Genomic DNA, 27,962 nt, shown 5'->3' with positions numbered 1-27,962 from the left:
TCACAGAATCGCTGTTTTAGTCACTCACCTCTGCCACTGGAGAGCAAAGGCAGCCGTGGGTGATATGCACACAAATGGGTGTGTAGGTGTGCCAATAAAACTTTATCTACAAAAACAGGCCACAGGCCACATTTGGCCTGTGGATCACAGTTTGGTAATCCATGTTTTAGAACGGAGTCAGGTTAACAATAATGTTAAGTAAATAATAGCAACGGATGGTGCACGTACATGGCAAAAATTGTGGTGGATTAAGAGCAATGGCAGTTCAGGAAACAGTCGGAAAGAATGAATCGAAATGAAGCAGAGCACCCCCAGCCCCCCAATTTCTTTTCACAACTACTTAAGCTGGGTGACTTCTTTACTTTTTTTTTTTAAATAAAGTTATTTATTTTTGGCTGTGTTGGGTCTTCGTTTCTGTGCGAGGGCTTTCTCTAGTCGTGGCAAGCGGGGGCCAATCTTCATCGCGGTGCGCGGGCCTCTCACTGTTGCGGCCTCTCTTGTTGCGGAGCACAGGCTCCAGACGCACAGGCTCAGTAATTGTGGCGCACGGGCCTAGTTGCTCCGCAGCATGTGGGATCTTCCCAAACCAGGGCTCGAACCCGTGTCCCCTGCATTGGCAGGCAGATTCTCAACCACTGCGCCACCAGGGAAGCCCCAATTTCTTTTCACAACTACTTAAGCTGGGTGACTTCTTTACTTTTTATTTTTTGTTTTTATTTTTTATTTTTAGGCTGTGCCGAGCAGCTTTCGGGATCTTAGTCCCCCCACCAGGGATTGAACACAGGCCCTCGGCAGTGAAAGCGCCGAGTCCTAACCACTGGACCGCTGGGGAATTCCTTGGATGACTTTTTTTTTTTTTTTTTTTTAAGGAATTCCTTTATTATTTATTTATTTATTTATTTATTTATTTTTGGCTGTGTTGGGTCTTCGTTTCTGTGCGAGGGCTTTCTCCAGTTTAGGCAAGCGGGGGCCACTCTTCATCGCGGTGCGCGGGCCTCTCACTATCGCGGCCTCTCTTGTTGCGGAGCACAGGCTCCAGACGCGCAGGCTCAGCAGTTGTGGCTCACGGGCCCAGTTGCTCCGCGGCATGTGGGATCTTCCCAGACCAGGGCTCGAACCCGTGTCCCCTGCATTGGCAGGCAGATTCTCAACCACTGCGCCACCAGGGAAACCCCTTGGATGACATTTTAACCCAGAGTCTCTGAATGGCCCACGTCCAGGGCACTGTCTGCAGGATGCTGAGTTGGGGGAACAACGGGCAGTGGTGCGCTGCTACGGGCTTCACAACTGGCTCTGGCGTGGGGAACTGGTTTGCAGCATCTGCCGATTTCCATGGTGTAAACACTCCGTGGTGGCCAATTTTAAGCCATAAATATGATGCTGCTGGGTGCAAAACTGGGAAGAGATGCACGAGGCATCAGTTCTCACTAGCTGCCAGTGTGGGCTGGCTTCAGTCCCCACCGTCAGGGCTTTTTTTTTTTTGGCCACGCCGAGAGGCACGTGGGATCTTAGTTTCCCGACCAAGGATCGAACCCGCACCCCTTGCAGTGGAAGCGCGGAGTCTTACCCACCCAGGTCCTGTCTTCACAGCCATGGAGCTGTAATATAAGAACCCCAAGCTCTCATCAGAAGCCCTGGCTGGACCCCGGTTCACCTCGTTGTGCTGTCCCTAAGCAAGGAAATCACCGTAGGAAAGCGAATCCCCAAAGTGGGGGCGTTTCATCCCCTAAACTCTGACAGTGAAAAACACAAAGCCTCATTATCAAATGCCAGATGACAGTCTGTGTGTGTGTGTCTGTGTGTGAGAGGAGGGCTAACATCTGTGACCCCGGGAGGGGCGGGAGACCAGAGATGGGGGCTGATCAGGTTGTGAAGCAGTCTGGCGGGGGCACAGGACCTTCAACTAGAAAATACTGCAGCAGGAGGGGATCACACGAGCTGGAATCTGGCAACCTTGAAAGAACATGAGCTTTGGAATCAGACTTGCTGGTTACATGACTGTATCAGCTTTCCACTGCTGCTTCACAAATTATCCCCAAACTGAGCGTATGAAACAATGAACATTATCTCGAAGTTTCTGAGAGTCAAGAGTCCAGGACTGGCTAGGTTGCGTGCTTCTGCAGCCCCCTCCTCAGATGCTGGCAGAGAGAAGGCACCCCCAGGCCAGATCAGCAGGTTCCTTTCATGGGTTCCAGATGGTTCTGTGGCGGGAAGGGATGGAGCCAACCACTGGTGGGTGGGCTCACCCATGTGCCCAAAGCATCTCAGGATGTCAGCCGCGACGACCTCGAAGGCCTGCCAGAAGCTGCTCCGGGGATGTCGCCATGTGAGCTGGGGACGCCGAACTCCGGAGGGGGGAAGGTGGGGGGACGGGAGAGAAACTGAGTCCCTCAGCTGAAGCCCTTGCTGACCCCGCCGGTCTTGGAGGTCATGTGTGCTTGTCCGGTGGTGACTCTGGTTGGTCCCAGGGCCTCCTGCCCCGACCATGGGCTGGAGCTGGCTGTGGGATCTTGACCTGGGGAAGGGCCTGGGGGCAGGGCTCAGTTGCTGCCGCTGCTGTCCTCGCTGTCGGAATACACACCCAGCTGGCTCAGCGAGGAGGTGCCAGGCGTCTGGAGCGCGGGGCCAGCCACCTGCCCGTTCTTCATTGCATCTGAGGGAGAGGCGAGAGCTAGCCCACCGTGCCTCCTCATCCCGGCAGCCCACCTCGGGACAGTTCCAGGCGGGCTGGGCCTGGGTGAGGCTGGGAGAGCGGGGTCGGCCATTCCTGCTTGTTTGCAGCCTTTGTGGAAAGTGCCTGGCAGACCCATCACGGTTTAAACCCGCACACCCCTTGACCCAGCAGCTCCGCTTCTGAAAGCTGATCTAGGTGGGCACAGGTGCCCGTGCCGGGGGTGCAACACAGAAAACGGAAACACTCCAAGTCCCAAGTGACAAAGAGGGGCAGACCCTGGCTCCACCACCCACCCCGGCTGTGTGGCTTTGGGCAAACAGCTTCACCTCTCTGGGCCTCGGTCTCCTCATCCGATAAATGGGGTCATAACTGTTCTGATAACAATGGCTCGTGTATCCACAAGACTCGCTGGGTGCCAGGATCTACTGCAGGCGCCTGACATGGAGCAGCTCATGGAATCAGCCCCCAAACCCTACGAGGCCCTATGAGGTTGGTCCTGTTGTCATGAGCATCTTCCAGGACAGGAAGCTGAGGACCGGGGTTGAGGGCCCTCGACCAAGGCCACAGAACGAGCACGCGGAGGCGGAGGGAGCTGCACCCAGGCTGCCTGCCCTGGAAGCCTGCTCTTTCCACCTCGTCGGGCTGACCTCACCCTAATTCTCCATCTCCCGAGGGTCCGAGGAGCCACACACACAGAGCACCGGCGACACAACAACCGAGGTGCGGACGTCCAGGAACCAACCTGGAGGCTGGGGCCGGTGTCTATGTACAACGGAAGACTGGGATATGGGCGGCCGTGGGATCGGACAATTTGTCCTACACGCCTCTATCTGACTTGGGTTGTAAAAGCGAGCACTTGCTCCTTTTGTAATTACAAGAAAAAAGGGAACTGCAGCCCTTCTCACCTTACCCCTGTTTGGGGGCACACCTCACCCCGCACCAGAACAGCACCGGGGGTGCTGTCGCCACCTGGTGGCCGCCCTTGGCGCTGCATGAAGCTAAGGGACTGCAGGAACCTACCTGGGGTGGGCAGGACTCCTCCTCGCTGGATGCTGCGGCCCAGGTCTGTTTTCTTCACCACAACCAGGCCAGACAGCTGGGGACTGCTGCCAAAGGTGCCCACACTGCGCTCCCAGCGCTCCGCCTTCCTCTTGGCTTTTGGGGCCTGCAGTTTGTGGCGGGGGTAGCAGGGGGCAGGCATGACTGGGTGGTCTGTCCCAGATCCTGCTCCTTCTCTGGCAGCCCGGTTCCTAGTCCCCAGCTGAGCCAGGATCTTTACCATTCCCACTCCCCCTGCTGTGCTGACCAACTCTCTTTCTCCTGCTCGAAACTCCTCTGTGGGCCCCCACACCCTGCGCTTACACTTCCTAAATCACACCGTGACGGCTCACCTCCATGCCATTCCCTCCACCTGGAATGCCCCCTTTGCTTCTAGTTCACTTGGTGAACTCCTACTCATCCTTCAATACCCATCTCAAGTATCTGCTCCCCTGGGAAGCCTTTCCTCACATTTCAAGCTCAAGTGCATGCTGCATGTCTGTGCCCGCAGTGGCCTCCACTGCCTTATTAACTGCCTCTGCAACCAAGCTGCGGGGTCCTGCCTTGTTCACTGCTGGGTCTGTAGTAGGTGCTCAATCAACATGTTTGAGGGAATGACAGAAGATGGGGGCACCCACTTTGGGGACCAGTTAGCGGGAGGCAGAGAGGGGCTCAGCCCCACCTCCAGCTCTTCAGTCGCACCAGAAGGGACCCCTTTTATCTGTTTGATGTTTAAATAGAGGAACTGGAAACCACTAGATGCAGGAGGTCCTGTCGGAGCTGGGAGCTGAGGGTGCAGGGGGAGCATGACGGCAGGGGGCTGCCCGCACAGAGCTCACCATCTGGGGAGAAAGAGGGTGGATGAGCAAGTAGATGCTCAGGACACCATCGTCTTTTTCTTTTTTTGGCTGCACGGCATGAGGGATCTTAGCTCCCCGACCAGGGATCAAACCTGTGCCCCCTGCATTGGGAATAGGAAGTCTTAACCACTGGACCGCCAGGGAAGTCCCCAGACACCACTGTCTTGATCAGTGATGTGAAAGAAAGAAGTCAGGGTGGTGTGACAGCATGGGGGGACAGCTACTGCTGATCAGGGGCCAGTGGTGCCGAGGTCAGAATGCAGTGCTGAGGTCAGCAAGCAGAGATGGGAGGCAGGACTGAGCCTGGCCCTTCCGAGGGGGCTGGCACAGTTGGGGCGGGGAGTGGGGGCAGGAGGAGGACACAGCGGCCTCACTGCATCCCCCGTGTGTGGTAACCGAGACAGAAGCTGTCCACTGGGGGCACAGCGAGAGACCGGCAGTCCTAGCCGAAGCTTGCTTATCTGGCACCACTGAACTGACTGGCGGAGCTAGCTGCTATCCTTCACCTTTCGTCAAACGCCATTACAGGTCCCCATTAAACTAAATCCAGGGAACAGAGGGGTGAAAGAGAGATGTTTCCGTAAAAGTTATGGTGAAGTTTGTGTAAAGCAAAATACAAGAAGAAGTCCACCATCAAATTAGCTACGAGCAAGGTAACTGTAAGAGACTGGCAGGTGGGCTTCCCTGGTGGCGCAGTGGTTAAGAATCCACCTGCCAATGCAGGAGACATGGGTTCGAGCCCTGGTCTGGGAAGATCCCACATGCCGCAGAGCAGCTAAGCCTGTGCGCCACAACTACTGAGCCCGTGCTCTAGAGCCCGCGAGCCACAACTACTGAGCCCGTGTGCTGCAACTACTGAGCCTGCGAACCACAACTACTGAGCCTGCGTGCTGCAACTACTGAAGCCCACGCGCCTAGAGCCCGTGCTCCGCAACAAGAGAAGCCACCGCAATGAGAAGCCTGGGCAACACGACGAAGAGTAGCCCCCGCTCGCTGCAACTAGAGAAAGTCAGCGCAGCAGCAGCGAAGACCCAACGCAGCCAAAACTAACTAACTAAATAAATAAATTTATTAAAAAAAAAAAAAAAAGACTGGGGGGAAATCATACAAGGCCAGACTACTTTGAAAGTACCTTCAATCTCTTGTTCCACTTGAAAGAAAAAAAGAAGAGGAAACTTTAGACCATGAATTCTGAGGCTGGTTTATGCAAGAGAGACAGCGTGAGAACTCTGATCAGGGGGTACAGCCTCAAGGAAAACACCTTGGTTCTATGTCAAAAGGTTAATGGGTGAGAGTGAGAGTACACGACCCCCAAACCCGCTCTCTTCAGACACTTACAGAATTCTCAGCTGGAACATGGCTGCCTCAGTGAAAGACTACGTTTCCCAGCCCCCTTTGCAGCAGGATGTGGTCAGGTGGTTCAGTTCTGACCAATGGGGTGTGAGAAGAATGTACTCAATCAAGGGTATAGTTACCCTCAATGTCCTCCTCCCCTGTCCCCACCTCTTTCCACTGGCTGGGATGCAGACGTGGCACTGAGCTGCCTTGCAATGAGGGCATCATCCTTGGGACGGCAGGACAATGAGGACCCGGACACCAGGGCCCACCTTCTCTGTTCTGCACAGCCCCGCACAACCGTTATTCGAGAGAAAAGTAACTTCCATGCAGTTGAAATGGCTGTCACTTGGGTCCTGTCCAGTGGTTGGACTTGTATTTAACTAATACAGACCAGGAACATGTTTTGAATTAAAATGATAAGTTTCTGGGGGTGTCTGTGCTATTTATGATTTCCCACTTTCACCCCCTCCTTCGATTAACAAACCAGAGTGGCCTTGACCACCTTGGATAAGACACCTGTGGCGGAAAACGCTAGCTCCCTCCCCAAATCCTCTTCTTTCTTTCTGACAGCAAGGGCAGCTAGAGGATGCAGCTCCCAGCCTCCCCTGCAGCGGGATGCGGCCATCTGACTATGCCCGGCCACTGGGACTCGAGGGGAATGGAGGCGGGCTGCATCTGAACCTGGGCCTCCAGGTGCTGGCTGGTGGTCCTCCACACATGCTCCACCTTCCTGCAGCTGGAACCCCAGGGTGCTCTGAGCCAGCTGTGACCGCGGAGTTGGCATCCATGTTCCAGGACAGGGCAGAACTAGGAGATGGGAGGAGCCTGGATCCCTGAATGACTGCATGGAGCAGGGCTGCCTGGGAGTCCAGCCCAGGACTGTGAAGTGACTGAGAAATAAATGTCTGCCTGATGTCTCTAAGTGTGGGGAGTCTCCTTGTTTCTGCAGCTGAAGCACGGGTGGAAAACTACAGTCCCAGAGGCCTGCCACCTGTTTTTGTAAATAAAGTTTTATTGGCACCCGGCCACGCCCACTTATTCACGTACTATCTACGGCTGTTTAGTGCTATGACGGTGGAGTTGACCACTTACGACCCAGACTGGCCTTTCAAGACAAAGTTAAGCCAACCCCTGGCTTACTCTGTCCCTGCTTCACCCGAGAGCATGTGGAGACGCGGGCAGGCCCCACTCACCTCGTCCAGGATGGCGGTGGGGTTGGGCAGGAGGGCCTGCTGGGGCTGGGTGGGAGCAGCATCCTCCTCTGAATCAGAGTCTTCCAGGAGTCTTCGTTTTCTAGATTCTTCCACTAAGGCCCTGCGGGAAGGAACGTGGGACTTGGGAACGTGCTCTGTTGTGGGACAATGGCTGGGACACCCCCCCCCACTGTGGTGCACCGCCTGGCTGCCCTGTCCTGATCTCACTGAGTGGGGGATGGGGATGCACAAATAACTTGACAAAAAATTCTTTGTCCAGGGGCTTCCCTGGTGGCGCAGTGGTTGGGAGTCCACCTGCCAATGCAGGGGACGCAGGTTCGAGCCCTGGTCCAGGAAGATCCCACATGCTACGGAGCAACTAAGCCCGTGCGCCACAACTACTGAGCCTGCGCTCCAGAGCTCGCGAGACACAACTGCTGAGCCTGTGTGCTGCAACTACTGAAGCCCGCGCACCTGGAGCCCGTGCTCCGGAACAAGAGAAGCCACTGCAATGAGAAGCCCGGGCACTGCAACGAAGAGTAGCCCCTGCTTGCCACAACTAGAGAAAGCCCGCGTGCAGCAACGAAGACCCGACCCAACACAGCCAAAAATAAATAAATAAAATAAATTAAAAAAAAAAAAGTTCTTTGTCCACTGAGCCCAGTGGGGTGGTTAAGTGCCTGGAGGCCAGAAGCAGTCTGGGTTTGAACCCCAGCTGGGGGGCCTCAGTCAGGGCTGTGCTGGGAGCTCCTTGAACCTCAGTTCTCTTGACCACCATAACGACAGAGCCAAACTCAAAACAGTGCCTGGCACCCAGAAGGGGCTCGATAAATGCACACTCCTCTCACTGTTATTTATGGTATCACTGACCTGCCAACCCAATAGCAGCTACTATGTGCCTGACCCTGTTCCAGGCCATGGATGCAGAGGTCAAACCAAGTCCCTGTTCAGACTTCAGATGAGGGGAGATAGATAATAAATCAGGAAAGGGGCAAATCAGCAAGAAGTTTCCAGAGAGTGGGAGGTGCCAGGCAGAAGCATGAACACAGCAGGCCTGAGGCCAGATCCTCAGAAAGGTTAGCTCACCAGGCCAGCCCTTGGGGGGCATCTGGATCTGGACTTGGGGGCTCCTGCCACCCTCACTGATGGGGGGCTCCCTGTCCCAACACTGTCTGTGCAGACATGGGGTCCACACGGGCACCTGCTCTCCTCCTGGGTCTGGGGTCTTGGCCGTGCCGGGCCGAGGTGCCTGCGTGACCGGCCCCCAGTGAGAACCCCAGGCTGGGTCTCGTGAGCCTCCCCGGGGGCCGCCCCTCCCTCTGCTGTCACGTCTCGTTTGGGGGGATCAAGCCTGTCCTGTGGGACTCCACCGGGAGAGGACTCTGAAAGTCTGCACCCGGTCCTCCAACTCTGCCCCACCTGCCTTTTCCTTCTGCTGATTTTTCTCTGTAACTTTTCACTGTATTTAACTCATCAAACCTGAGGGTGATCCTGGGGGCCCCGACACAGACGCCACGAGACACAAAGTGAGATGGGGCTGGGGATGCGGGGAAGGCCTCCCTGAGACGGTGACGCGCGAGGGAGCTGTGGAAAGATCCGGAAGGGGGGATTCCAGGCAGAGGGAAGGGCCCTGTGAAGGCCGTGAGGGGGGTGGGCGCCCTGGGACCCCCGGCCCCGCCCGCCCCGACTCACGCCGCCTCCCGCTCGTCCTCCTCCTGCTCCCGCTCCTGCCGCTCCTCCTCCGACAGGCGGTGCTGCCGCAGCATCGCCTCGAAGTCCACGTGGGCCTGCCGCTGGTTCAGGTCCTTGAGCTCCTGCAGGTTCTCCAGAACCTCCATCTCCAGCTTGGAGTCCTTGGTTCTGTTCTCCAGCACCTGGCAGGTGCGCAGACGCAGGGCCGTGTGAGCTGGGATTCCACCCCTCCACGCGGCCTGCCTGGCCTCTGGGGTCACCACGGGCAAGGGGAGACCCCCCCACCCTGGAGCCTCAGTCCACAGCACCTGGTCCCACAGCTGTACCCATTTCACGGCTCGGAACACTGAGGCTCGGGGAGGGGAAGTGATTGCCCAAGACCATGCGGCTGGTCAACGGTGGAGCCAGGTGGCCTGGACTTCCAGCCTGGCTCCGTCACTAAGCAAAAGTAATAAAGATTTTAAAAAAAGACGATCTGAGCAACTGGTGTGTGCCAGGCTCCAGGCTAAGATGTTTCCAGACATAATCTCATTTAATCTTTGCAATAACCCCCACTTTACAGACAAAGACACTGAGGCTCAGAGAGGTGAGGTCGGCCCCGCCAGGTCTCAGAGAGGTGGCTTTGGAGCCAGGCGCGGCTGGGAATGAATCCTGCCTTGGCTGCTTCCTGGCTATGTGACCCTGTTGAACTAACCCTCTGGGAAATGGCAGTTGTGGTGGTTTGAAAACATGTCCACAAATTCTTTCACGCTCCTCCCTTCCAGAGGTGGAGCCTAACTGCCCTCCCTGTGAGGGTGGGCTGGTGCAGTAACTCGCTTCTGATGAACACAACAGGACCAATGACGGTGTGTCCTTTCCGAGACAGGTCATAAAAGGCCCGGGGCTCCTCCTTGTTCTCTCTGGGACTCTCGCTGGGGGAGGGGGAGAAGCCCCCATGTTGTGAGGAGGCTCAAGCAGCGCTGTGGAGAGGCCCACGTGGACAGGACATGAAGCCTCCAGGGAATGGCCACGTGAGGGGGCCACCCTGGAAGTGGCTCCTCCAGCCCCAGTTGAGCCATCAGATGAGGCAGCCCTGGCAGACAGCTTGACTGTGACCTTGGGAGGGACCCATAGAACCATCTAGCGAAGCTGCTCCTGGATTCCTGACCCTCAGAAACTGTGGGATAATAAATGCTGGAAGTTGCAAAGTTTTGAGTTGACTTGTTACACAGGGACAGCTAACCAGTACCAGGGTAATAACCCCGTGCCGGCCAGTGTAGCAGTAACTAGAGCAGCACATGGACAGCACTGAGGGAGCTCCAGGAATACAGCAAACTGCCTCTAAGGCCTATTTCCCTCCCTGCTGCTCCGCATGGCTGCTGAAAACATCGGATCAGATCTGACATGGCTTGATCAGAAAACACAGCTGGCAGAGGCGTGAGGGTCCAGGAAGAGATGGGAATTATGGGGGTGGGAGGAGACAGAGGAGAACATGGACTATCTACTATTTATGAAAAAGACGAAAAAAAATGTCCAGTTAGAGATGAAAATAACTTCTTTAAGGGATAACAAAAGGTGTATCAACATTTATGAATTACTATGTGCCAAGCTGTGTTCTAAGAATTTTATGTGTATGAACTCATTTAACCCTCACCACAAGTGTACGAGGGGGGCACAATTCTCATCTCATTTTACAGATGAGGACACTGAGACACAGAGAGGCCAAGTGCCTTGGCCAAGGTCACACAGCCAGGATATAGTCAAGAGAACGTTTCCTTCTCTATTTCTAGTCTTAATCCAAACTAGCCTAACGAGAACCTCCTTAGAAAACTGTGGGGCAGCTGGCTGCAGGAAGCGCCTGGCGTTCTGAAGTCCAACTTCCTGACTCCCTGTGTTAGTTTTCTCTTGCTGTGCAACAATTTGCCACCAGCCCAGTGGCTTAAAACAACACGAATTCATTGTCTCCTGGTTTCTGTGGGTTGGGATTCTGGGCTGACACAGCTGGGTTCCCTGGCAGTCTTGTTAGGCTGAGATCAAGGGCCCAGGGCCCTCTTCTGAGCTCACTCAGGCTGCTGGAGAATTCAGTTCCTTGTGGTTGTGGGACTGAGGTCCCTGCCTTCTTACTGGCTGTTGACTAGGGGCTGTTCTCAGCTCCTAGGGGCTGCCTGCTGTTCCCTGCCACGTGGCCACTTCCACAGTGTCAGTCCTTCATGTCTCTGACTTCCTCTGTCTCTGACTCTAGACCCGTATTAAGGGGACCATCCGGATAATCTCCCTCTTACAAGGGCGACTGTGCCATAGTTTAACCTAACATAACTTAGTCACAGGAATAGGATCCTTGTATGCACAGTCTTGGGACTAGGTGACGTGTGTGACCAGGAGTCAGGGCTCTGGGGACATCTTAGAGCTCTGCTGACCACACTTCCCACCCCATCACCCTGCCTGGAGGCCTGAGGCAGGAAGGGGCACCGATTCCGCCAGCATCCAAGCACAGGCACACGTGCGTGTGCGCACACACACACACACACACACGTGCGTGCACTCACCTTCATGGGGTTGTTCAGCTCCTCGTCCTCCCGTTCCTTCTGCACCCTCTTCTCCTCCTCCTCCAGGAGCTTCTCCGCCTGGAAGTTCCGTGTGGCTCCATGCTCCATGGTGTAGTCTGTGTTTTCGGGGTCTGTCTGGGAGGGAGGATGGGCACACATCAGCTCCTACATCTCTGAGCGTCAAAAGCTTCTGCTGAACAGCAGCCAGCAGCCTGGGACACCTTCTCTCCGTGTTTCACTCCTCTTAATACCAATTATTTCTTTCTCTTGCCTTACGGCTTTGGCGAGTACAGTTCTTTCTTTCTAGTGCTCCTGTCCCCTTTTGCAGAATCGCTCAACTCCCTAGCATAGACCTGCAGACCCTTCTCCACCTGCCCACTCCCTTCCTGCTGCCCTTCACCTTCCACATGTTTGCAAATAAAAGTCTCTGGGCCTCTGCACATATCCTTTCTGGTGTGTGTGTGTCTGTGTGTGCGCATGTGTGTGCACACACTTGACCTTCTTCCCTTAAATATGAATTACATATCAAGTATGTACAGAGCATGCTCCTATTTGCGTTTATAAAACGGAGAAGCAAAAATATAACATGGTATCCTGGATGAGACCCTGGAACAGAAAGGTGACATTAGTGGAAAGATTGAAATCCATGTCATGCCTGGAATTTGGCTAACAGTAATGATCCAGTGTTGGTTTCTTATTGTGGCGGATGCAGTGTGGAAATGGAAGACGTTAACAGGAGGGGAAGTTGGTGAGAGGCAGATGGGAACTCTTTGTGCTATCTTTGCAACTTCTCTGTAAATCTAAAAGTATTCCAAAATAAGAAGTTTACTATTTAAAAAGAAAGAGCAAGGAAGAGAGTGATCCCTGTGTGTGTATGTGTATGCAGAGCACATTTTTTGAAAGCCATACAAGAAACTGTTATAAATGTCTCTATGCATGGGGGCTGGCTGGGCAGAGGGGAGCAGTAAACCAATTTTCCAGTGTTAATCCTGCAGTACTGTGGGAATTCTGTTTTTACTATACGCTCACATACACACACACACACATATATATATATATATATACATATATGCAATCTTAGTTATTCGAAATTCTTCACTATAAAGGCTGATTTATAACATTTTGCCGTAGTTTCTCTAGTCTTTAAAAAAATTCATATGTATTCATTAATATCTAAATATACACATATTTCATAATTCAGGTACAAAAACCATTTTCTGGAGACAACCCATATATTCATCAGCTGGCAAATGGATAAAGAAAATGTGGCCCATCCATACAGTGGAATATTATTCAGCCCTGAAAAGGAGTAAAAGCACTGATACATGCTACAACATTGACAGACTTTGAAAACATGATGTTCAGTGAGAGATGCCAGACACAAAAGGCTACAGAGTGATTCCACTGATAATGAAATGTCCGTAACAGGCAATCCACAGACACAGAAAGTGGATTCCTGGTTGACAGGGGCTGGGGAGAGGGATGGGGAGTGACTGCTGATAGGGCTGGGGCTTAATTTTGGGGTGAAGAGAACGTCCTGGAATTAGAGAAGACAGCTTGGTACGTTAGGAATATAAGCCACTGAATTATACAATTTAAAAGGGATAATTCCATGGCATATAAATCATATCTCAGAAAACTGTTGTTAAAAAAGTAATTAAAATATATCATTTTTTAATGTATTTTGTTTATTTTAACCAAAGGAAAAAAGTCCCTAGCAAAAAAAATGCTCAAACAGTACAGAAGTATGTGAAGAGAAAACTATAAGTTCTCTTCATCCTTTCCTCAAATCTTTAATACCACTTTCTCCTCATCCTTTCCCCAAATCTTTAATACCACCCTTAGACTAACAAAGTGAAAACGTGACTGCTACTGGCTGTGCAATATTCCACTGTACAGTAGTTTGTCCCTTCAATCCCCTGTCACCGTACATCTAGGTTGCTTCTGGTTTTTTGCCTTTATAAACAACACTCTGAGAACTTCTCCCCAAACCTTTGCTGTTTCCTGCGGAGAAGGTGAAATGGGATTTCCCTGGAGGGAGAGGACAGGAGCACTGACCCCCAGGGGAGGAAGGACCAGCCTGGCTGGCCGCCTACCTTGAAGGTGATCTCTGCCAGGCAGCGCGTGCACTTGATGTAGAAGCGGAAGATGGGCAGGCCCAGGTAGGACTCGTTCTGCACTGTCTCTTTGCGGGCGTTGAACTTCTTGCCCTTGTAGATATATTCTCCACATGTCTTACACCTGCGAGGCAGGACAGGGACTCAAGCCATCTCAGTACCCTGGTTCTTACTGGTAGGACGCTTTAGCATTCTGGCAGATGGCTGCTTGCATACCTCCAGGGACGGGAAGCTCCCTCCCACCCCCCCAAGAAGACTGCCCCACTGTGTGTACTGATTCCCTTAGACGGCATACTCTTCTCACTAATATCTGCCTGGGTCTCGGCTGAAGTGTTGCCTTCTTGGGAAGCGCCCAGACTACCTGGACTAGGGGAGACTCGCCTGTCACCCATTCCCGGAAGCAAGCCTGGACTTCATGGGGCATCCTGACCTCCAAAGGGCGGATTCCACCAGGAGGGATGCCACAAGGGGCAAGGCAGAGCTCCCGCACCCTGCCCTCCCGCGGCCCCTCCCGCTCAGATCCTGTGCTCCCTGGCCTCCTGGCTGTTCCTACAAACACCCCAGATCGGTCCCACCTCCGGGCCTTCGCCCTTGCAATTCCCATAGCCCGTGACACCTTCCATCCCTCAGATCCCGGTTCTGCTGGCATTTCTTCCGACGTTTGCCTGACCACCCAGCGAAGCCCCCTCCCTCCCCGCCCACTGTCCAGTTCCTCTCTCTCTCTTGTGACCATCTATGTGTCCTACATGTGCCTTTCGTGAATATGCCTGAGCCCTTGTGTATTATCTCTACTCCCCACCAGACGGCTCCAGGGGGTCAAGTCCTTTTTATTTATTTATTTATTTAATTTTTTTTATTTTTGGCTGCATCGGGTCTTCGTTGCTGCGCGCGGGCTTTCTCTAGCTGTGGCGAGTGGGGCCTACTCTTCATTGCGGTGCTCGGGCTTCTCATTGCGGTGGCTTCTCCTGTTGCGGAGCACGGGCTCTAGGCGCGCGGGCTTCAGTAGTTGTGGCACACGGGCTCAGTAGTTGTGGCGCACGGGCTTAGTTGCTCTGTGGCATGTGGGATCTTCCCGGACCAGGGCTCGAACCCGTGTCCCCTGCATTGGTAGGTGGATTCTTAACCACTGCACCACCAGGGAAGTCCCGGGGGCTGGGGGAGGGGGACAAATCTTGATGCCCACAGTGTCCCTGGCACCCAGCCAAGGCCCTGGTGCACAGCAGGTGCCCAGTAAGTGACTGCTGAGGGAAAACGAATGAAGAAAGAGGAGAGAGAAAAGAATACATAAACACGGGCTGAATTTCACTAACAAAGGTGGCTTCGATTACCACTTCGTTTCAGATGTGCTAAGATGTGAAAAATTGTGGTGAGGTACAGTAATTCCGAGGCGGTATGAAGGACGAGGCCTGGGGACTGTGATGGGGAGGGAAGGATGGAGGGGGGTTGGGAGGGGGATCCGGAGGGCTTCTCTGAGGGGGTGAGATCTAAGCCAAGTCTTGAAGGGTGAAAAAGAGCCAGCCAGGGCTTCCCTGGTGGCGCAGTGGTTAAGAATCTGTCTGCCAATGCAGGAGACACCGGTTCGAGCCCTGGTCTGGGAAGATCCCACATGCCACAGAGCAACTAAGCCCGTGCACCACAACTACTGAGCCTGCGCTCTAGAGCCCGTGAGCCACAACTACTGAAACCCGCACACCTAGAGCCCGTGCTCTGCAACAAGAGAAGCCACCACAATGAGAAGCCCATGCACCACAATGAAGACCCAACTCAGCCAAAAAAGAAAAAAAAAAAAGAGCCAGCCATGTGAGAGCAGAAAGAAAAGTGTCCCAGGCAGAGGCAACAGCTTGTGCAAAGGCCCTGGGGCAGGAACGGACAGGACTGTGGGAGGAAGTGAATGTACGTACAGGACCCTGTCTTGTGTGCACACTCTTAATACCAGTGACTGAGATCTCGACACAGGTACCAGCTGGGACCTCTGAGACATCAGGGATATTAGTCCTGAACGGCAGGAGGGTGAGGTCTGGCACGGTCACTCGCTCACTGGGTCCACGTCTGAGCCAGGACCGACGACCTGGTCTGAGCACTGGGGACGGGACGCTCTCTGTGGGTGCCGGGCACTGGGTCTGTCCACCACAACCAGTGCAGGGGCCCCGCGGTGTCACTCACCTCATGTTGAAGGGGGCCATCAGCCGCACCACGTACTGCCGGTCTTTGGGCAGCTTGAGCTTGGGGATCTTTGAAGGGTCGAAGTCGGGTGGGTAGTATTTCTGTGGGGAGGAAGGAAGGGTCAGGGGAGCTGCTTTCAGACGCAGGGGCAGGCCGGGGGCACAGGGAAGGGGCTCTGGGGAGCTGTGTCTGGGTCCCCAAGACCACTCCCACGTTTGAGGATTTGGTGAGAGGACTCCTAGGACTCGCATACACTTGTCCTCATGGTTATTATTCATTACAACAAAGGGATACAGAGAAAAACGAGCCAAGGGAAAAGGCGTGTGGGGAGGGGCCCAGGGAGACCAGACACAAGCTTCCAGAGACTTCTCCTGATGGAGTCAATTCTCCCAGTGATATATTGTGACAACGTGTGTGAAATGTCCCCCAGGGAAGCTCAGGAAGACCCAGCACCCAGGGTTTTCATTGGGGGCTGGTGTGTAGGCACCTCTGCCCGGCACGTATGACGATTCCAGACTCTAGACTCCCGGAGGGGAGCAGGTGCTCAGCATAAACCACACTGTTTGTACAAACAATTTAAACCCAGGGAGCCATTCTTTTCAGAGAACATTGGGAACCATCCCAAAATTCAGGTTTCCGGATACCACCCAAAGTCTAGCATTGCAAACCAGCCTTTCTAAGGCAGCAGCCTCAAGCCTGTTGCATTAACTCTTTCTGCACAGGAGCCTGAGATGGGAGATGTGGGGAAGGAGAGTTTGGATTATGAAAGAGAACTACATACGATAATCAGAAAATAAAGCACTTTGTGTTTTGAGCACTTACTAGGCTCCACGTAGTACACAGAGAGCTTTATGTCCCCTGCCTCATGGAATTCTTGCAAAGACTCTATGAGACAGAGAATGGTGTACCCATTTCACAGAGGAGGAAACTGAGTTCTGGTGGTTTCAGCTACTCAGGGTCACACAGTGTGAGCAGCAGAGCCAAGATTCAGACCCAGGGACACAGCTCTGGGGAAACTGTGGTACAGTGATTAGGAGCATCAGTTACAGAGCTGGCGGGGAGGGGTGTCTGGGTCTGATTCCTCTGCTCTCTGGCTATTACATAACCTCTCTGGGCCTCAGTTTCCTCATCTGAAGAAGGGATAACCTGTCCCCCTGAGAAGACTTGATGAACAAGGCACTTAGAGCTGTGCCTGGCACACAGAAGTATCTACCAGCAAGTTATGGAAATAGCTGGGCTGCCAGTTGGATCCTCGGGATGGAAGGACTTTCACGGACTCGAAGTCCGGCACACTGCACTGGGGCTGGCTGGGGCTGAATTCCTAATATAGGTGTTTAAAAGATTAGAGCACTGAGTCACTGTAACGGACATCGTCCTGGGCTCCAAGCCACCAGTCTGGAGGTCTCCTCTCTAGTCCGTCCAGACATCTTAGGCTTACACACTCCCAGGCTGGGGAGCTCACTCCCTTCCTGGGAGCACACACCCTGCTAAAGGGCGGGGAACAAGGACTCAGAATTCCGGAGCGCTCTTCTCCAGAAGCTGAATCCTGCCTTCCAGAGACCAGCTCCACACCCAGAGTCCCAGTTTTCCCCAAGAGAACTGAGAGAAGTTGAGGCAATTGGAAGGGTCCCTGCCAGCGGAGCAGAAGAGCTTAGCAAAGCCTAATCCCTCCAAGGAACACGATTGGCTAGAACCCCAAGCGGGGAGAGACTTAACAGAGCCACGCCTCCTGGAGATGAGGATGTACAGCGGGAATAACAATATCCTAAGGAAGCTCCGCCCCCAAGCGAAGTGATTGGATAATTCCCTTCAGAAACTCCAATCAGAAGTGATTGGGTAAATAGCCTAAGCCCCGCCCCCACAGGTGACAGGGTACACCCCAGCCTCGAGGGAAAGGCTTAGTGAAGGCCCACCCTCCGCAGGAGGTGATTAGGAGGAGTCTAGAGAGCCCCGCCCTGCAGAAGGCCGTTGGGGAAGAAAGCAAAGGCCCTAATAGGAGAGTATAAGCCCTCCGCGGCCCGAGCTCCGAGATGTCCCGCCCCAGGTCGAAAACCCTAGTTGCCCAACACTTACGTTTAAAACTTTTCGCTCCGACATCTTTACCTCCTACTCTTCTCACGACCACGGGAGTACTGATTAGGCTGAGTGTTTGTCGAACTTCCCCGACCATCTATCCCTTGTATTTCCGCTTCCGTCACTTCCTTCGACCGCTGTTATTGGCTGCCGTGTACACAGCTTGCCTTTTTATTGGTTCAGATCCCCGCCTGTCAACATTCGAGTCCGTCTGTATTCCCTCCCCAGTTGCAACCTCGGTAAGGGCGCAACAAAGGGTTCCGGCGTCGGTGTAGATTTGAAGTTCCGAGGAGGAGGCGCTGCGCCCTCTAGAGGTGAGCAGCGACTGGTTAAAATTTCGTCGTCACGCGACGTGGCTGCTGGTCGCTACATTCCCTGTGGTTTGTTCTTTTATTCAGCAAATATAGAACTCAGCGTTGAGCGCTTTCCTTGTGTGTTGGGCTCCGGGAACCTACACATCGTTCCCGTGTCCCTAGCGCTCACCTGAGGACTGGGGCAGTTCTTACGATCCACACAGCTCCACAAAGAAGCACCCTGGACGCCGCCCCCCCCCACCCCAAGTTTATCTTGAGTCAGAGGCAGAGACTCAAAGACCAGGCTCCAAACCTACTTCCCCCTACAAACACTCGCTCCCAGATGTCCCCCCCGTTGTTTGCCTCTGCGTTGTCCCTCTAAAGAGGTCGTTCCTTCCCTAGCCTCCTCTCTTCCTTTTACAAATGTTTGTTCTGTGTCAAAGACGTGCTCAGTCACTGGGGACACATCAGAGAAAAAGACGTAAGATTTCTGCCCTCATGGAGATCACAGTCTGTCTGGTGGGACTGACGGGACGATAAACACACACAAAAACCCTTTCGGGTCCTGGTAAATGATCTGAAGACAATACAACAGGGAGACATATGGCAAGTGATGAGAAGGGGCTACTTGAGATGTATGAGTGTCCTATGGCTGCTGTAACAAATTACCACAAGCTCAATATTTCTAAACAACACATTTATTAGAGTTTTGGAGGTCAGAAGTCTAAAATGGGTGGCAGGTTCCTTCCGGAGGCTTCAGGAGAGAATCCATTTCCTTGTCTTTTCCAGCTTCTAGAGGCTGCCAGAGTTCCATGGCTCGTGGTCCTGGATCACTCTGACCTCTGCTACCACGGTCACATCACCTTCTCTGTCTCCCTCTGACCCTCCTGCTTCCCTTTTATAAGGTCACTTGTGATTACCTTGGGGCCACCTGGATAATACAATATAACTCTACTTCATTTTCATTAACTTTAAAAAATATATTTATTTATTTGGTTGCACCAGGTCTTAGTTATGGCAGGCGGGCTCCTTAGTTGTGGCTTGCTGGCTCCTTAGTTGTGGCAGGCGAACTCTTAGTTGCAGCAGGCATGTGGGATCTAATGCCCTGACCAGGGATCGAACCTGGGCCCCCTGCATTGGGAGCATGGAGTCTTAACCACTGCACCACCAGGGAAGTCCCCATTTTCATTAACTTAATGAAAGGTCCTCAATCTTTAAGGATCCTCAAGATTGTTAAATTAATCACATCTGCAAAGTCCCTTGTGCTGTGTAAGGTATCACATTCACAGGTTCTGGGGATTAGGACATGGATATCTTTGGAGGGGGTCTTTATTCTGCTTGCCCTAGATGAGGTGGTCAGGGAAGGCTTCTTGGAGGAGGTGACCTTGGAATTGAGACCTGAGTGAAAGGTACAGAGAAGCTCCTGGATTGAGAAAATCCTTCAGAGCCTGGCTGTGTTGCCCCCTCCTCAGAGAGACCTTCCCAGACAAACTCATGTCCCATTGGTGTCCACTCACAGTGGGGCTCACATCTGGGCAACTTTTTTTTTTTTTTTTAACTTTGGGTTTATTTATTTATTTATTTATTTTTATTTATTTATGGCTGTGTTGGGTCTTCGCCTCTGTGCGAGGGCTTTCTCCAGTTGCAGCAAGTGGGGGCCACCCCTCATCGCGGTGCGCGGGCCCCTCATCATCGCGGTGCGCGGGCCCCTCATCATCGCGGCCTCTCTTGTTGTGGAGCACAGGCTCCAGACGCGCAGACTCAGCAATTGTGGCTCACGGGCCCAGCCGCTCTGCGGCAGGCGGGATCCTCCCAGACCAGGGCTCAAACTCGTGTCCCCTGCATTGGCAGGCAGACTCTCAACCACTGCGCCACCAGGGAAGCCCTGGGCAACTTTTGAGGTGAACCAAACTGAACTGAACTGAATGGATTCATCATTCCATCCCAGGCGGAACACCCACCACCCCAGCCCTGTCTCTTCCTCTGGTCTGGCCCTGACCCCGTGTGTGGCAGTGGGGATTCACTGTGTGTGTGTGTCCTGGTCTGTCCTCTCCTCCCAGGGTCTCATGTGGATCTGTTAAAAGAAGGAAGAGTCCTGATTCTAGTGACAATGATCCTTTTCTAATTAAACAAAAAAATCTCATATTCACAGTTCACAAAACATTGCACTGTGTCAAAGGAGGCAGGGAGTACATCCCCATTTCACAGACTGAGAAACTGAGGCTCAGAGAGGCAAAGTCACTTGTCCAAGGTTGCCCAGCAACTCGGCAGCAGTGAACCCAGGCCAGTCAGGTCCCATCCACCCTTAGTTGGATGTCAAGGGCACAGCCCCTCTTCGGGGGTGCAGGGAACCCCCACTACTTGCCCAGGGTCATGGAGGCAACGGCGGGGAGACTCCAGGCACTTGATTCCCCATAGTCAGTGAGGTCCAGAGCAGCCACCTGGATGCAGTACTTGGCTTGGGGCCTCACAGCCTTGAGGGTGAAGGATGTGCCTTCAATTGGTCCCACCTGAAAGCAGAAGGAGGTCTGGGTCAGTGGAAACAAGGAAGCTATGTGATCAAGCCTTCCGTCCCCATGTGCGGGCTGCTGCTCCAAGACTCAGGCACCAATGTCAATCCTCAACGGCATGCCCTCTGCGGCCCCCTGTACATCTTCAGACATCTTAAACATCTTGCTGAGCAGGGAGAGCCTGCCCCTCCCTGGCCAGCCAATTCTTGGTCGACCAGGAGCATGCCTTTCATATAAAAACCAATCCACCCCGAGTCCACACCCCCATCCATCCCCTCTCTCTACTGGTCACACACCAGCCCATATCCCCACCCTGCCCTAAATCACCCCAGGGCCAGATGCCAAGCAACTAGAGACCACCCTGCAGCCCAGAGCCCACTGGAATTATTCAAACTCGCTTACCCTAAGCTGTTCACCTGCCCCGCCTAGCCTTCCCCAAGGAAACCCCAATCCACCTCTGTCCTGGGCTCTCCCCTGGCTCCCACTTCAGCCTCCTGATGTCCCAGAGTTGCCCACATGGCCCTGCGTGGCGCGATGTGTCCCCTTTTCTGGGGAAACGTAATAAATTCTTCTTTCCTTGGCCTTGACCTCTCCATGTCCTCACTCAGGCACCTCCACAGATTAAAATCCCTGGGCACCAATGAGACACCCTCTCAGCTCTGCCTTTCCGGTTCTCCGCCCTGCCCCCTCTGTCCCCGCCACTCCACACTCTCCCTCCAGCATCGGGGTCCCCCTCATCCTTGGCATGTCAGCCACCACCGGCAGCTTCCCAAGGTCAGGTGTGACTATGTCCCTCCTTCCTCTGCACAAGCTGTCCCATATGGCAGCCGGATGTGACGCTTTACGTTTTAAATTTAGATTAATTAATCATTGCACAATCTTGCGAATACACCAAAGTTACTGGCTTGTGCACTTTAAAACAGAGAGCTTCGTGGCATGTAAATTCTGTCTCAATTTTAAAGTTGCAAGCGTTTACAAAATTAAATTAATGAATACTACATCAACTTTAAAAGCCAATTCCTCGGCTCCTTACCAGGTTGCAACCGCCTGGCAGCCTCACGCGGCCCGAGGCTACCGTCTTGGACGGTGTGGATGTGGAACATTTCTACTGTTGCAGAAGGTTCTAAGGGACAGGAATGCAAAAGCCTAAACCCTGCAAAGACTCAGCTCCTCAGCCCAGCGTCCAAGGCTGCCCAGGACACAACTGCCCTGCCCATATGCTCACTGACTGATACCGTGCCTTTATTTTTTAAGAATGTAAAACAATATATTGGTGCTCTCAACTGAGGTGAAATTCACATGACGTAAAATTAACCATTCCAAGGTGGATAATCTAGTGGCATTTAGTACATTCACAGCGTTGGGCAACCATCACCACTATCTAGTTCCAGAACATTCCATCCCCCCAAAAAGAAGCCCCATCCCCATTAGCAGTCACCTCCTCTCCCTCCCCCAGCCCCTGACAACCAGGAATCCACTCTCTGTCTCTGTGGATCTGCCTGTTCTGGACGGTTCCCATCAATAGAATCACACACAGTGTGTCCTCCTGTGTCTGGCTTCTCTCACTGAGCATCGTGTTCTCAGGGTCCATCCACGTTGTAGCGAGTGTCAGTACTTCTCTCCTTTTCATGGCTGAGTGATGTTCCCGTGTGTGGAGGGACCACATTGTGTTTATCCATCACCCATTGATGGGCACTTGTGTTATTTCCACCTTTTGACCATTGTGAGTGGTGCTGCTGTGAACATACGTGTACAAGTAATTGTTCGAGGCCCTGTTTTCAATTCTTTTGGGTAGATGCCCAGGAATGGAACTGCTGGGCTGCGTTCATGTCGCACACCAGCACCCCAAGCTGTGACCCACACCCCACTGTACCATTGCACATGCTCTTCCCTCTACCCGGGAACCGCCCTCCCCGTCACCTCATCCTCCTCACCTGGCGGAAGCGGGCAGCTCCGTGACGCTTGTAGCGGATCCGGTACTTGAGTGAGAAGATCTCTGGGAAGGGCCAGGACCGGGGGGGTTCCCATTGCACCCAGAGCCGCTGCCCAGGGAGGGGGCTCAGGCGCACACCTTCTGGAGGGTCCGGTTTGACTGATGGACAAGCAGGAGGCAGGGTCAGTGGAGGGCACATTCATTCATTCATTCAACCAACCAACCAATAAATATTAATTGAGGGTCTGCTGAGTGTCCAGGGATGTTCTGGATACTGGGGACAGAGTAGTCCTGTCACCTTGGAGCTCAATCCCCCGGGGCAGAAGATAAGACACAAGAGGCAGATCCGAAGGTCATAAAGAGGAGGGAAGAAAGCTCAGGAGTGCAAGGAGGGTAGTTGGTTGCAATGTTTTTGGAGACATAACTCACATACCAGAGAATTCACCCTTTGAAAGTGTACAGTTCAGTGGTTTTAGTATATTCACAGTGTCATGCAACCATCACCACCATTTAATCCGGAACATTCCATCGCCCCAAAAGAAGCCCCATCCCCGTGAGCAGTCAGCCCCCCATTCCTCCCTCCCCAGCCCCTGACAACCACAAACCCACTCTCTGTGTCTGTGGATCTGCCTGTTCTGGACATTTTCCATCAATGGAATCACACACTGTGTGTCCTTCTGTGTCTGGCTTCTCTCACTGAGCATCGTGTTCTCAAGGTCCATCCAGGTTGTAGTGAGTGTCAGTGCTTCTCTCCTTTTTACGGTTGAATAATATTCCATTGTGGGGATGGACACGTTTTGTGTATCCATTCATCAGTTAATGAGCATTTGTGTCGTTTCTAATTTCTACCTATTATGGATAATGCTGCTATGAACATTCATGCACAAGTTTTTCTGCAAACGTGCTTTCCATTTTCTCTTAGATATATACTTAGAATTGGAATTGCTGGATTACATGCTAACATGTTTAGCTCTTTGAGGGACTGCCAGTCTGTTTTCTAATAACCACCAGCAATGTATGATGGTTTGCAATTTAAAAAAAAAAATGCTTAGGGAGGACTCACTGAGGAGATGACATCTGAGTTGAGAGCTAAAGGAGGTGAGGGAGTGTACAGTGTGGAGACCTGGGGGAAGAGCCTTTCGGGCAGGGGGAACAGCACGTGTAAAGGTCCTGGGGCAGGACTGTGCCTGGTGTGTTGGAAGAACAGTGAGGAGGCCCATGTGGCTGGAGCAGAGTGAGCGAGGGGGAGAGAGGGAGGAGGGGAGGGCAGGGAGGGGGCAGGAACAGATGGTGGGAGCCCTGGAGGGCTGTAGGCAGGGCAACAATGGGACCTGACTCAGGTGCTCACAGGCGCCCTCTGGTGGCTGCTGTGGGGAAGAGGGCAAGAGCCCAAGGGGGGACCCAACTGGAGTGCTCACAGGCACCCTCTGGTGGCTGCTGTGGGGAGGACAGACTGTGACGAAGAGGGCAGGAGCCCAAGATGGGACTTGACTTGAGTGCTCACAGGCGCCCTCTGGTGGCTGCTGTGAGGAGGACAGATGGGGGTGAGGGCAGGAATACAGGACCAGGATGGAGGGGCTGCCACTGGTCCAGGTGGGCGGTGATGGAGGTTGGACCAAGTAGGGGCTCAGGAGAGGGGAGAAGTGGGCGGATTCTTGCTGAATTGTGAAGGTGGAGCCCACAGGATCCGTGAGGGATGGACAGGATCTCATCCTGACAGGTGGGAGGTGGGCGTGTTGGGGGGGGAGGAGCAGGAGCAAAGGGGACCCTCCACACCCCCACCACTGCCCCTACTCACTGACGTGCTCTGGGACAAACGGCACGAAGCTGCTGCTGACGCCCCGGGGGTGGACAGCCGTGATGTTGAGCACATAGGGCACCATGGAGAACATCTGGATGTCAGGGATGATACAGCTGGTGGCCTCTGGTGTCTGCTGGAGGCAGGGCCAGCTCTCCCCATGGGCTGCCACGCCAAGCCTGGACACCGAGTGCGCTGTGAGGGTCCCAGCACTTCCTGCTGGCCCCCTGTGCCCTGCACCCCGAGTAGGGACAGCAGGTGAGGAGTCCTGCTCTTGCTGTGTGATCCTAGGGACCCCTCACTCCAACATCACAGAGCCCGGGGGACCCAGGGTCGGGGGTAAAACCCCACAGGGAGATGCTAGGGTCCGGATTCTAACACTTTCTGGGGGGACTTCCCTGGCGGTCCAGTGGTTAATAATCCGCCTTCCAATGCAGGGGACGCGGGTTCGATCCCTGGTCGGGGAACTAAGATCCCACATGCCGCGGGGCAACTAAGCCCATGCGCCACAACTCCTGAGCCCGCGTGCTCTGGAGCCCATGTGCCACAACTAGAGAGAAGCCCATGCACCACAGCGAAGAAGAACCCGCATGCCACAGCAAAGACCCAGCACAGCCAAGTAATAATAATAATACAGTTTTTAAAATAAATAAATAAAGCTTTCTGGAACGTCAACATTCCAGCCTTAGAATTCCAACATTCCCAGGACTACATTCACAGATTCCGGAATCTGAAATAATAAGATTCCAATTCTCTCGAGTTCTGACACCCCAAGATTTCAGACTCTAGAGCCTGGAGCTCAGCACCGTCCACAGAAACTTCCACAGCATCCAAACGTTCTGCTTCTGCCCTGTGGATATGAAGCGCGGCTAGTGCAACTGAGTGGGACTTTTTGATTTATTTCATCTAATCTGAATGAAAAGTTTCCACCTATCAGAAAGCGTGGGAAAGTTCCTCAGAACAACTCAGGTGTGTGAATCTACTTTTCCAAACACAAATGTTATGAAATCTAATCAGAGATCAAGAATATCTGACTGGGGGACTTCCCTGGTGGCGCAGTGGTTAAGAATCCATCTGCCAATGCAGGGGACACGTGTTCGAGCCCTGGTCCGGGAAGATCCCACATGCCGCGGAGCAACTAAGCCCGTGTGCCACAACTACTGAGCCTGAGTGCCACAACCACTGAAGACTGTGCGCCTAGAGCCCATGCTCCACAAGAGAAGGCACTGCAATGGGAAGCCTGTGCACTGCAATGAAGAGTAGCCCCTGCTCACCACAACTGGAGAAACCCCGCGGGCAGCAACAGGAAGACCCAAAGCAGCCAAAAATAAATAAATAAATTTATTTTTTAAAAAAAGAATTTCTGATTGAATGTTTAGTATCTGAATTGAAGTGTGACACATGTGTAAAGCACACATGGAATTCCATGACTTAGTATAACAAGACCGAATGCAAAATTTCTCATTAATTTTTAAAGTATTGATTACATGTTGAAATAATACTTTAGATAATCCTATTAAATGCTATGAAATCAATTTCTAGTATAAGTTTAAATATATGAATCGTGTATAAGCATGTTAAAGTACATTGCATTCGATCATATTAAATGATAAACATTTGGAATATTTAGATACTATTTAAATAAAATATTAAAGCCAATGTCACCCATTTCTTTTTCTTTTTTAAATGTGGCTTCTAGAAAATTTTACCCTCCACATGTGGCTCGCAGTACGTATTTTAGGGAGTATATTTCTAAGGGTTGGTGGGGCTCTAGAATTCTGAGGCATTCAGGCTCTCACTAAGTTCCCAGCTGCCCTGATCCTAGGGGGTCAGCCCAGATGTAGAATCCCCAGGAAGCCCTCCAGGCTCTCTGACCTGTACGTGGCAATGAAGGACGTGGGCCTGGAGGAGTTTGGAGCGAGCGGCAGGGTCCAGGAGCAATCCACTGCGATCGGGTACCTAGAGGCCTGGCACCGCACCCTGGGCTGGGTGGGAGCTGCTGGGGGGCCCGGAGAGAGAGGGAGAGCGTGAGCTTCTGATTCACCCGGGACTGTCAAAGCCCTACCGTGCCTTGGCCCCCACCTCACTGCCAGCCAGTGCTGGGCACACATTAGAAGCCTAATAAAGGTTTGTGGAATGAATGAGTACATGAATGAAAGGCACCTACATCATCTCTCACTCTCGCTACAACCCACCAAGGCAGGAACTATTAGCCCATTTTCCAGATGGGGAAACTGAGGTTGAAGGAGCCACAGAGGGGACCTAGCGTTGGCGGGGATTTCTGGTGGGAGGGAGATGCTTTACCGGACCCCCTCTTTGTGACGGTTTTGTTTTGAATCACATGAAATGAATGGATACAATTAAAATTTCTTTCTCTCCCACCCTCCTTTCCTCCAGGCTGTGGCTACCACTTCCCGGTCCCTTTGGGGTAGCTCTTGCCCTCTCTGTGCCTCAGTCTCCCCCAGCCATGCAATGGGATGGTAACCCCCTCCCATCAGTGGTCATACAGAAGGTGTGTGAGCTCCCAGCCCACCCAGAATGTTCCACGGCAGACAAAGTCCAGTCCTCAGAGAGTGTCCCTCTGCCCTGGCTCCCCCTACCCCCCCCGGGTCCCCACATACCTCCTCTCCCGCAGCAAAGTGAGCAACCCACCCAGGAGGTGAGGGCGAGGACCAGAGCAAGCCTTGGGGCCATGGCTCAGGCGGGATCTGCTTTCAGGGGCTGGGGCAGGGAGCACGCTCGGGCAGGCAAGGGACTCAGGCCCCACCCAGGGGAAAACCCAGCCCCCAGTCGAGGCCCCCTACTTCCCCTTCCCCTTCTGACTCACTGCCTGGTTCACGGGGCTCCGGAGGAGGAGCCCCCAGTCCCTTCACCGGCCACCCCCAGTCTCGGGTGCGGAAGGCCCCAAAGGTGGGGGCAGAAGGAGGAGGCCACGAAAGGGAGAAGTGGTGACCCCGTGGCCTTTCCCAGAAGAGCCTTCCTTCCGGCTGCAGCGAGGAGGGGGCACCCCGGGGAGCGCGATGATGACAGGGAGAAAGACAGAGAGAGGCCAGGGCGGGGAGGAACAGAGAGCAGCTGGCACCGACAGAAGATGCCGATCATTCATCAACCACAGAGACGGGGACCCCCCCCCCCACCGCCAGCCACATTCCACGCTCCAGGCCACAGAGAGGCAGAAACCCAGGCTCTGGGAAGGCAGCCCCGAACCGTGGACATTCTCCAAGGGCCTGGGACGCCCGGGGACAGGCAGAGCCTCTGCTGGACGCTGAGGAAACCTGGGGAACAGGCTGGACACGGAGCTGCCTTCCTGCCCGAGCTGGAAAGAGCCAAGAACCCCCAGGGGATTTCAGGGGGTTGGCCCAGGGGCAAGGAGGCTGTGGGAGGGTGTGGGACACTCCCACCAGGGCCGGGTTTAGGGTGAGGACAATGAGGTAAGTCGTGCAGCCTCAGATTCTGTCTTCATTTGACATTTGCATGTTTTGTTCATCGTGAACTTTTGGGAACCCATTCTGACTTCTAGAAATATCGCAGTAACTGGGGAATTCCCTGGCAGTCCAGTGGTTACGACTTCGCGCATCCAAGGCAGGACTTCGCGCATCCAAGGCAGGAGGCGCGGTTCATCCCCTGGTCTGGGAACTAAGATGCTGCGTGGCGTGGCCAAAAAAAAGAAAGAAAAAAGATACTGCAGTAACATAGTAACATAGTGTACATCTTGGGGACTGAGTCCTGCCTTGCTCTCCTCACCCTAATCCCCA

The 27,962-nt window shown here is 53.4% G+C and overlaps 2 protein-coding genes across 5 annotated transcripts; both read right to left on the bottom strand.

Annotated features, from left to right (window-relative positions):
- Positions 1 to 81: 81 nt before the first annotated feature.
- Positions 82 to 17,892, bottom strand: YJU2 (YJU2 splicing factor homolog). 2 transcript variants are annotated; one of them, XM_082453257.1, is made up of 9 exons: positions 17,674 to 17,808; positions 15,601 to 15,701; positions 13,417 to 13,561; positions 11,321 to 11,455; positions 8,796 to 8,977; positions 7,104 to 7,224; positions 3,695 to 3,839; positions 1,164 to 2,653; positions 82 to 825 (listed from the first exon to the last, which is right to left on the bottom strand). In XM_082453257.1, exons 1-8 carry the CDS (start codon positions 17,695 to 17,697, stop codon positions 2,541 to 2,543), a joined length of 966 nt encoding a protein of 321 aa, XP_082309383.1. In that variant the 5' UTR covers positions 17,698 to 17,808; the 3' UTR covers positions 82 to 825; positions 1,164 to 2,540. The 2 variants fall into 2 exon arrangements, with proteins under 2 accessions (XP_082309383.1, XP_082309382.1); XM_082453256.1 differs by lacking the exons at positions 82 to 825; positions 1,164 to 2,653; positions 3,695 to 3,839 and adding an exon at positions 5,730 to 6,901 and having other exon boundaries at positions 17,674 to 17,892.
- A 754-nt stretch (positions 17,893 to 18,646) lies between these two features.
- EBI3 (Epstein-Barr virus induced 3) lies at positions 18,647 to 27,022 on the bottom strand. Of its 3 annotated transcripts, none has more exons than XM_082453278.1 (5): positions 26,083 to 26,821; positions 24,208 to 24,386; positions 22,411 to 22,568; positions 20,332 to 20,476; positions 18,647 to 20,040 (listed from the first exon to the last, which is right to left on the bottom strand). In XM_082453278.1, the coding sequence occupies exons 1-5, from the start codon at positions 26,355 to 26,357 to the stop codon at positions 19,901 to 19,903; spliced, it is 897 nt and encodes a 298-aa protein (XP_082309404.1). In that variant the 5' UTR covers positions 26,358 to 26,821; the 3' UTR covers positions 18,647 to 19,900. The 3 variants fall into 3 exon arrangements, with proteins under 3 accessions (XP_082309404.1, XP_082309406.1, XP_082309405.1); XM_082453280.1 differs by lacking the exon at positions 18,647 to 20,040 and adding an exon at positions 26,829 to 27,022 and having other exon boundaries at positions 20,066 to 20,476; positions 26,083 to 26,206; XM_082453279.1 differs by lacking the exon at positions 18,647 to 20,040 and having other exon boundaries at positions 20,066 to 20,476.
- Between the last annotated feature and the right edge of the window lie 940 nt (positions 27,023 to 27,962).

This window comes from Balaenoptera physalus (assembly GCF_965194825.1).
Source record: "Balaenoptera physalus genome assembly, chromosome: 3".
NCBI lineage: Eukaryota > Metazoa > Chordata > Mammalia > Artiodactyla > Balaenopteridae > Balaenoptera > Balaenoptera physalus.
Note: the sequence above shows the minus strand (reverse complement) of the source record. Positions and strands in the feature narration are given on the sequence as shown.

Excerpts from the sequence above, each read along its gene's own strand:
- YJU2 (XM_082453256.1), bottom strand. The coding sequence starts at position 17,697 with ATGTCGGAGCGAAAAGTTTTAAAC. Across the intron at positions 15,702-17,673 it reads CGGAGCGAAAAGTTTTAAAC|AAATACTACCCACCCGACTT; the intron begins GTAAGTGTTGGG and ends TCCTCCCCACAG. Across the intron at positions 6,902-7,103 it reads CCACCGCCATCCTGGACGAG|GTGGCAGGCCTCTGGGACTG; the intron begins GTGAGTGGGGCC and ends TTACAAAAACAG.
- EBI3 (XM_082453278.1), bottom strand. The coding sequence starts at position 26,357 with ATGTACTCATTCATTCCACAAACCTTTATTAGGCTTCTAATGTGTGCC. Across the intron at positions 22,569-24,207 it reads GTTTGTCCCAGAGCACGTCA|TCAAACCGGACCCTCCAGAA; the intron begins GTGAGTAGGGGC and ends CTTGTCCATCAG. Across the intron at positions 20,041-20,331 it reads CGTTGCCTCCATGACCCTGG|ATCCACATGAGACCCTGGGA; the intron begins GCAAGTAGTGGG and ends TTCTTTTAACAG.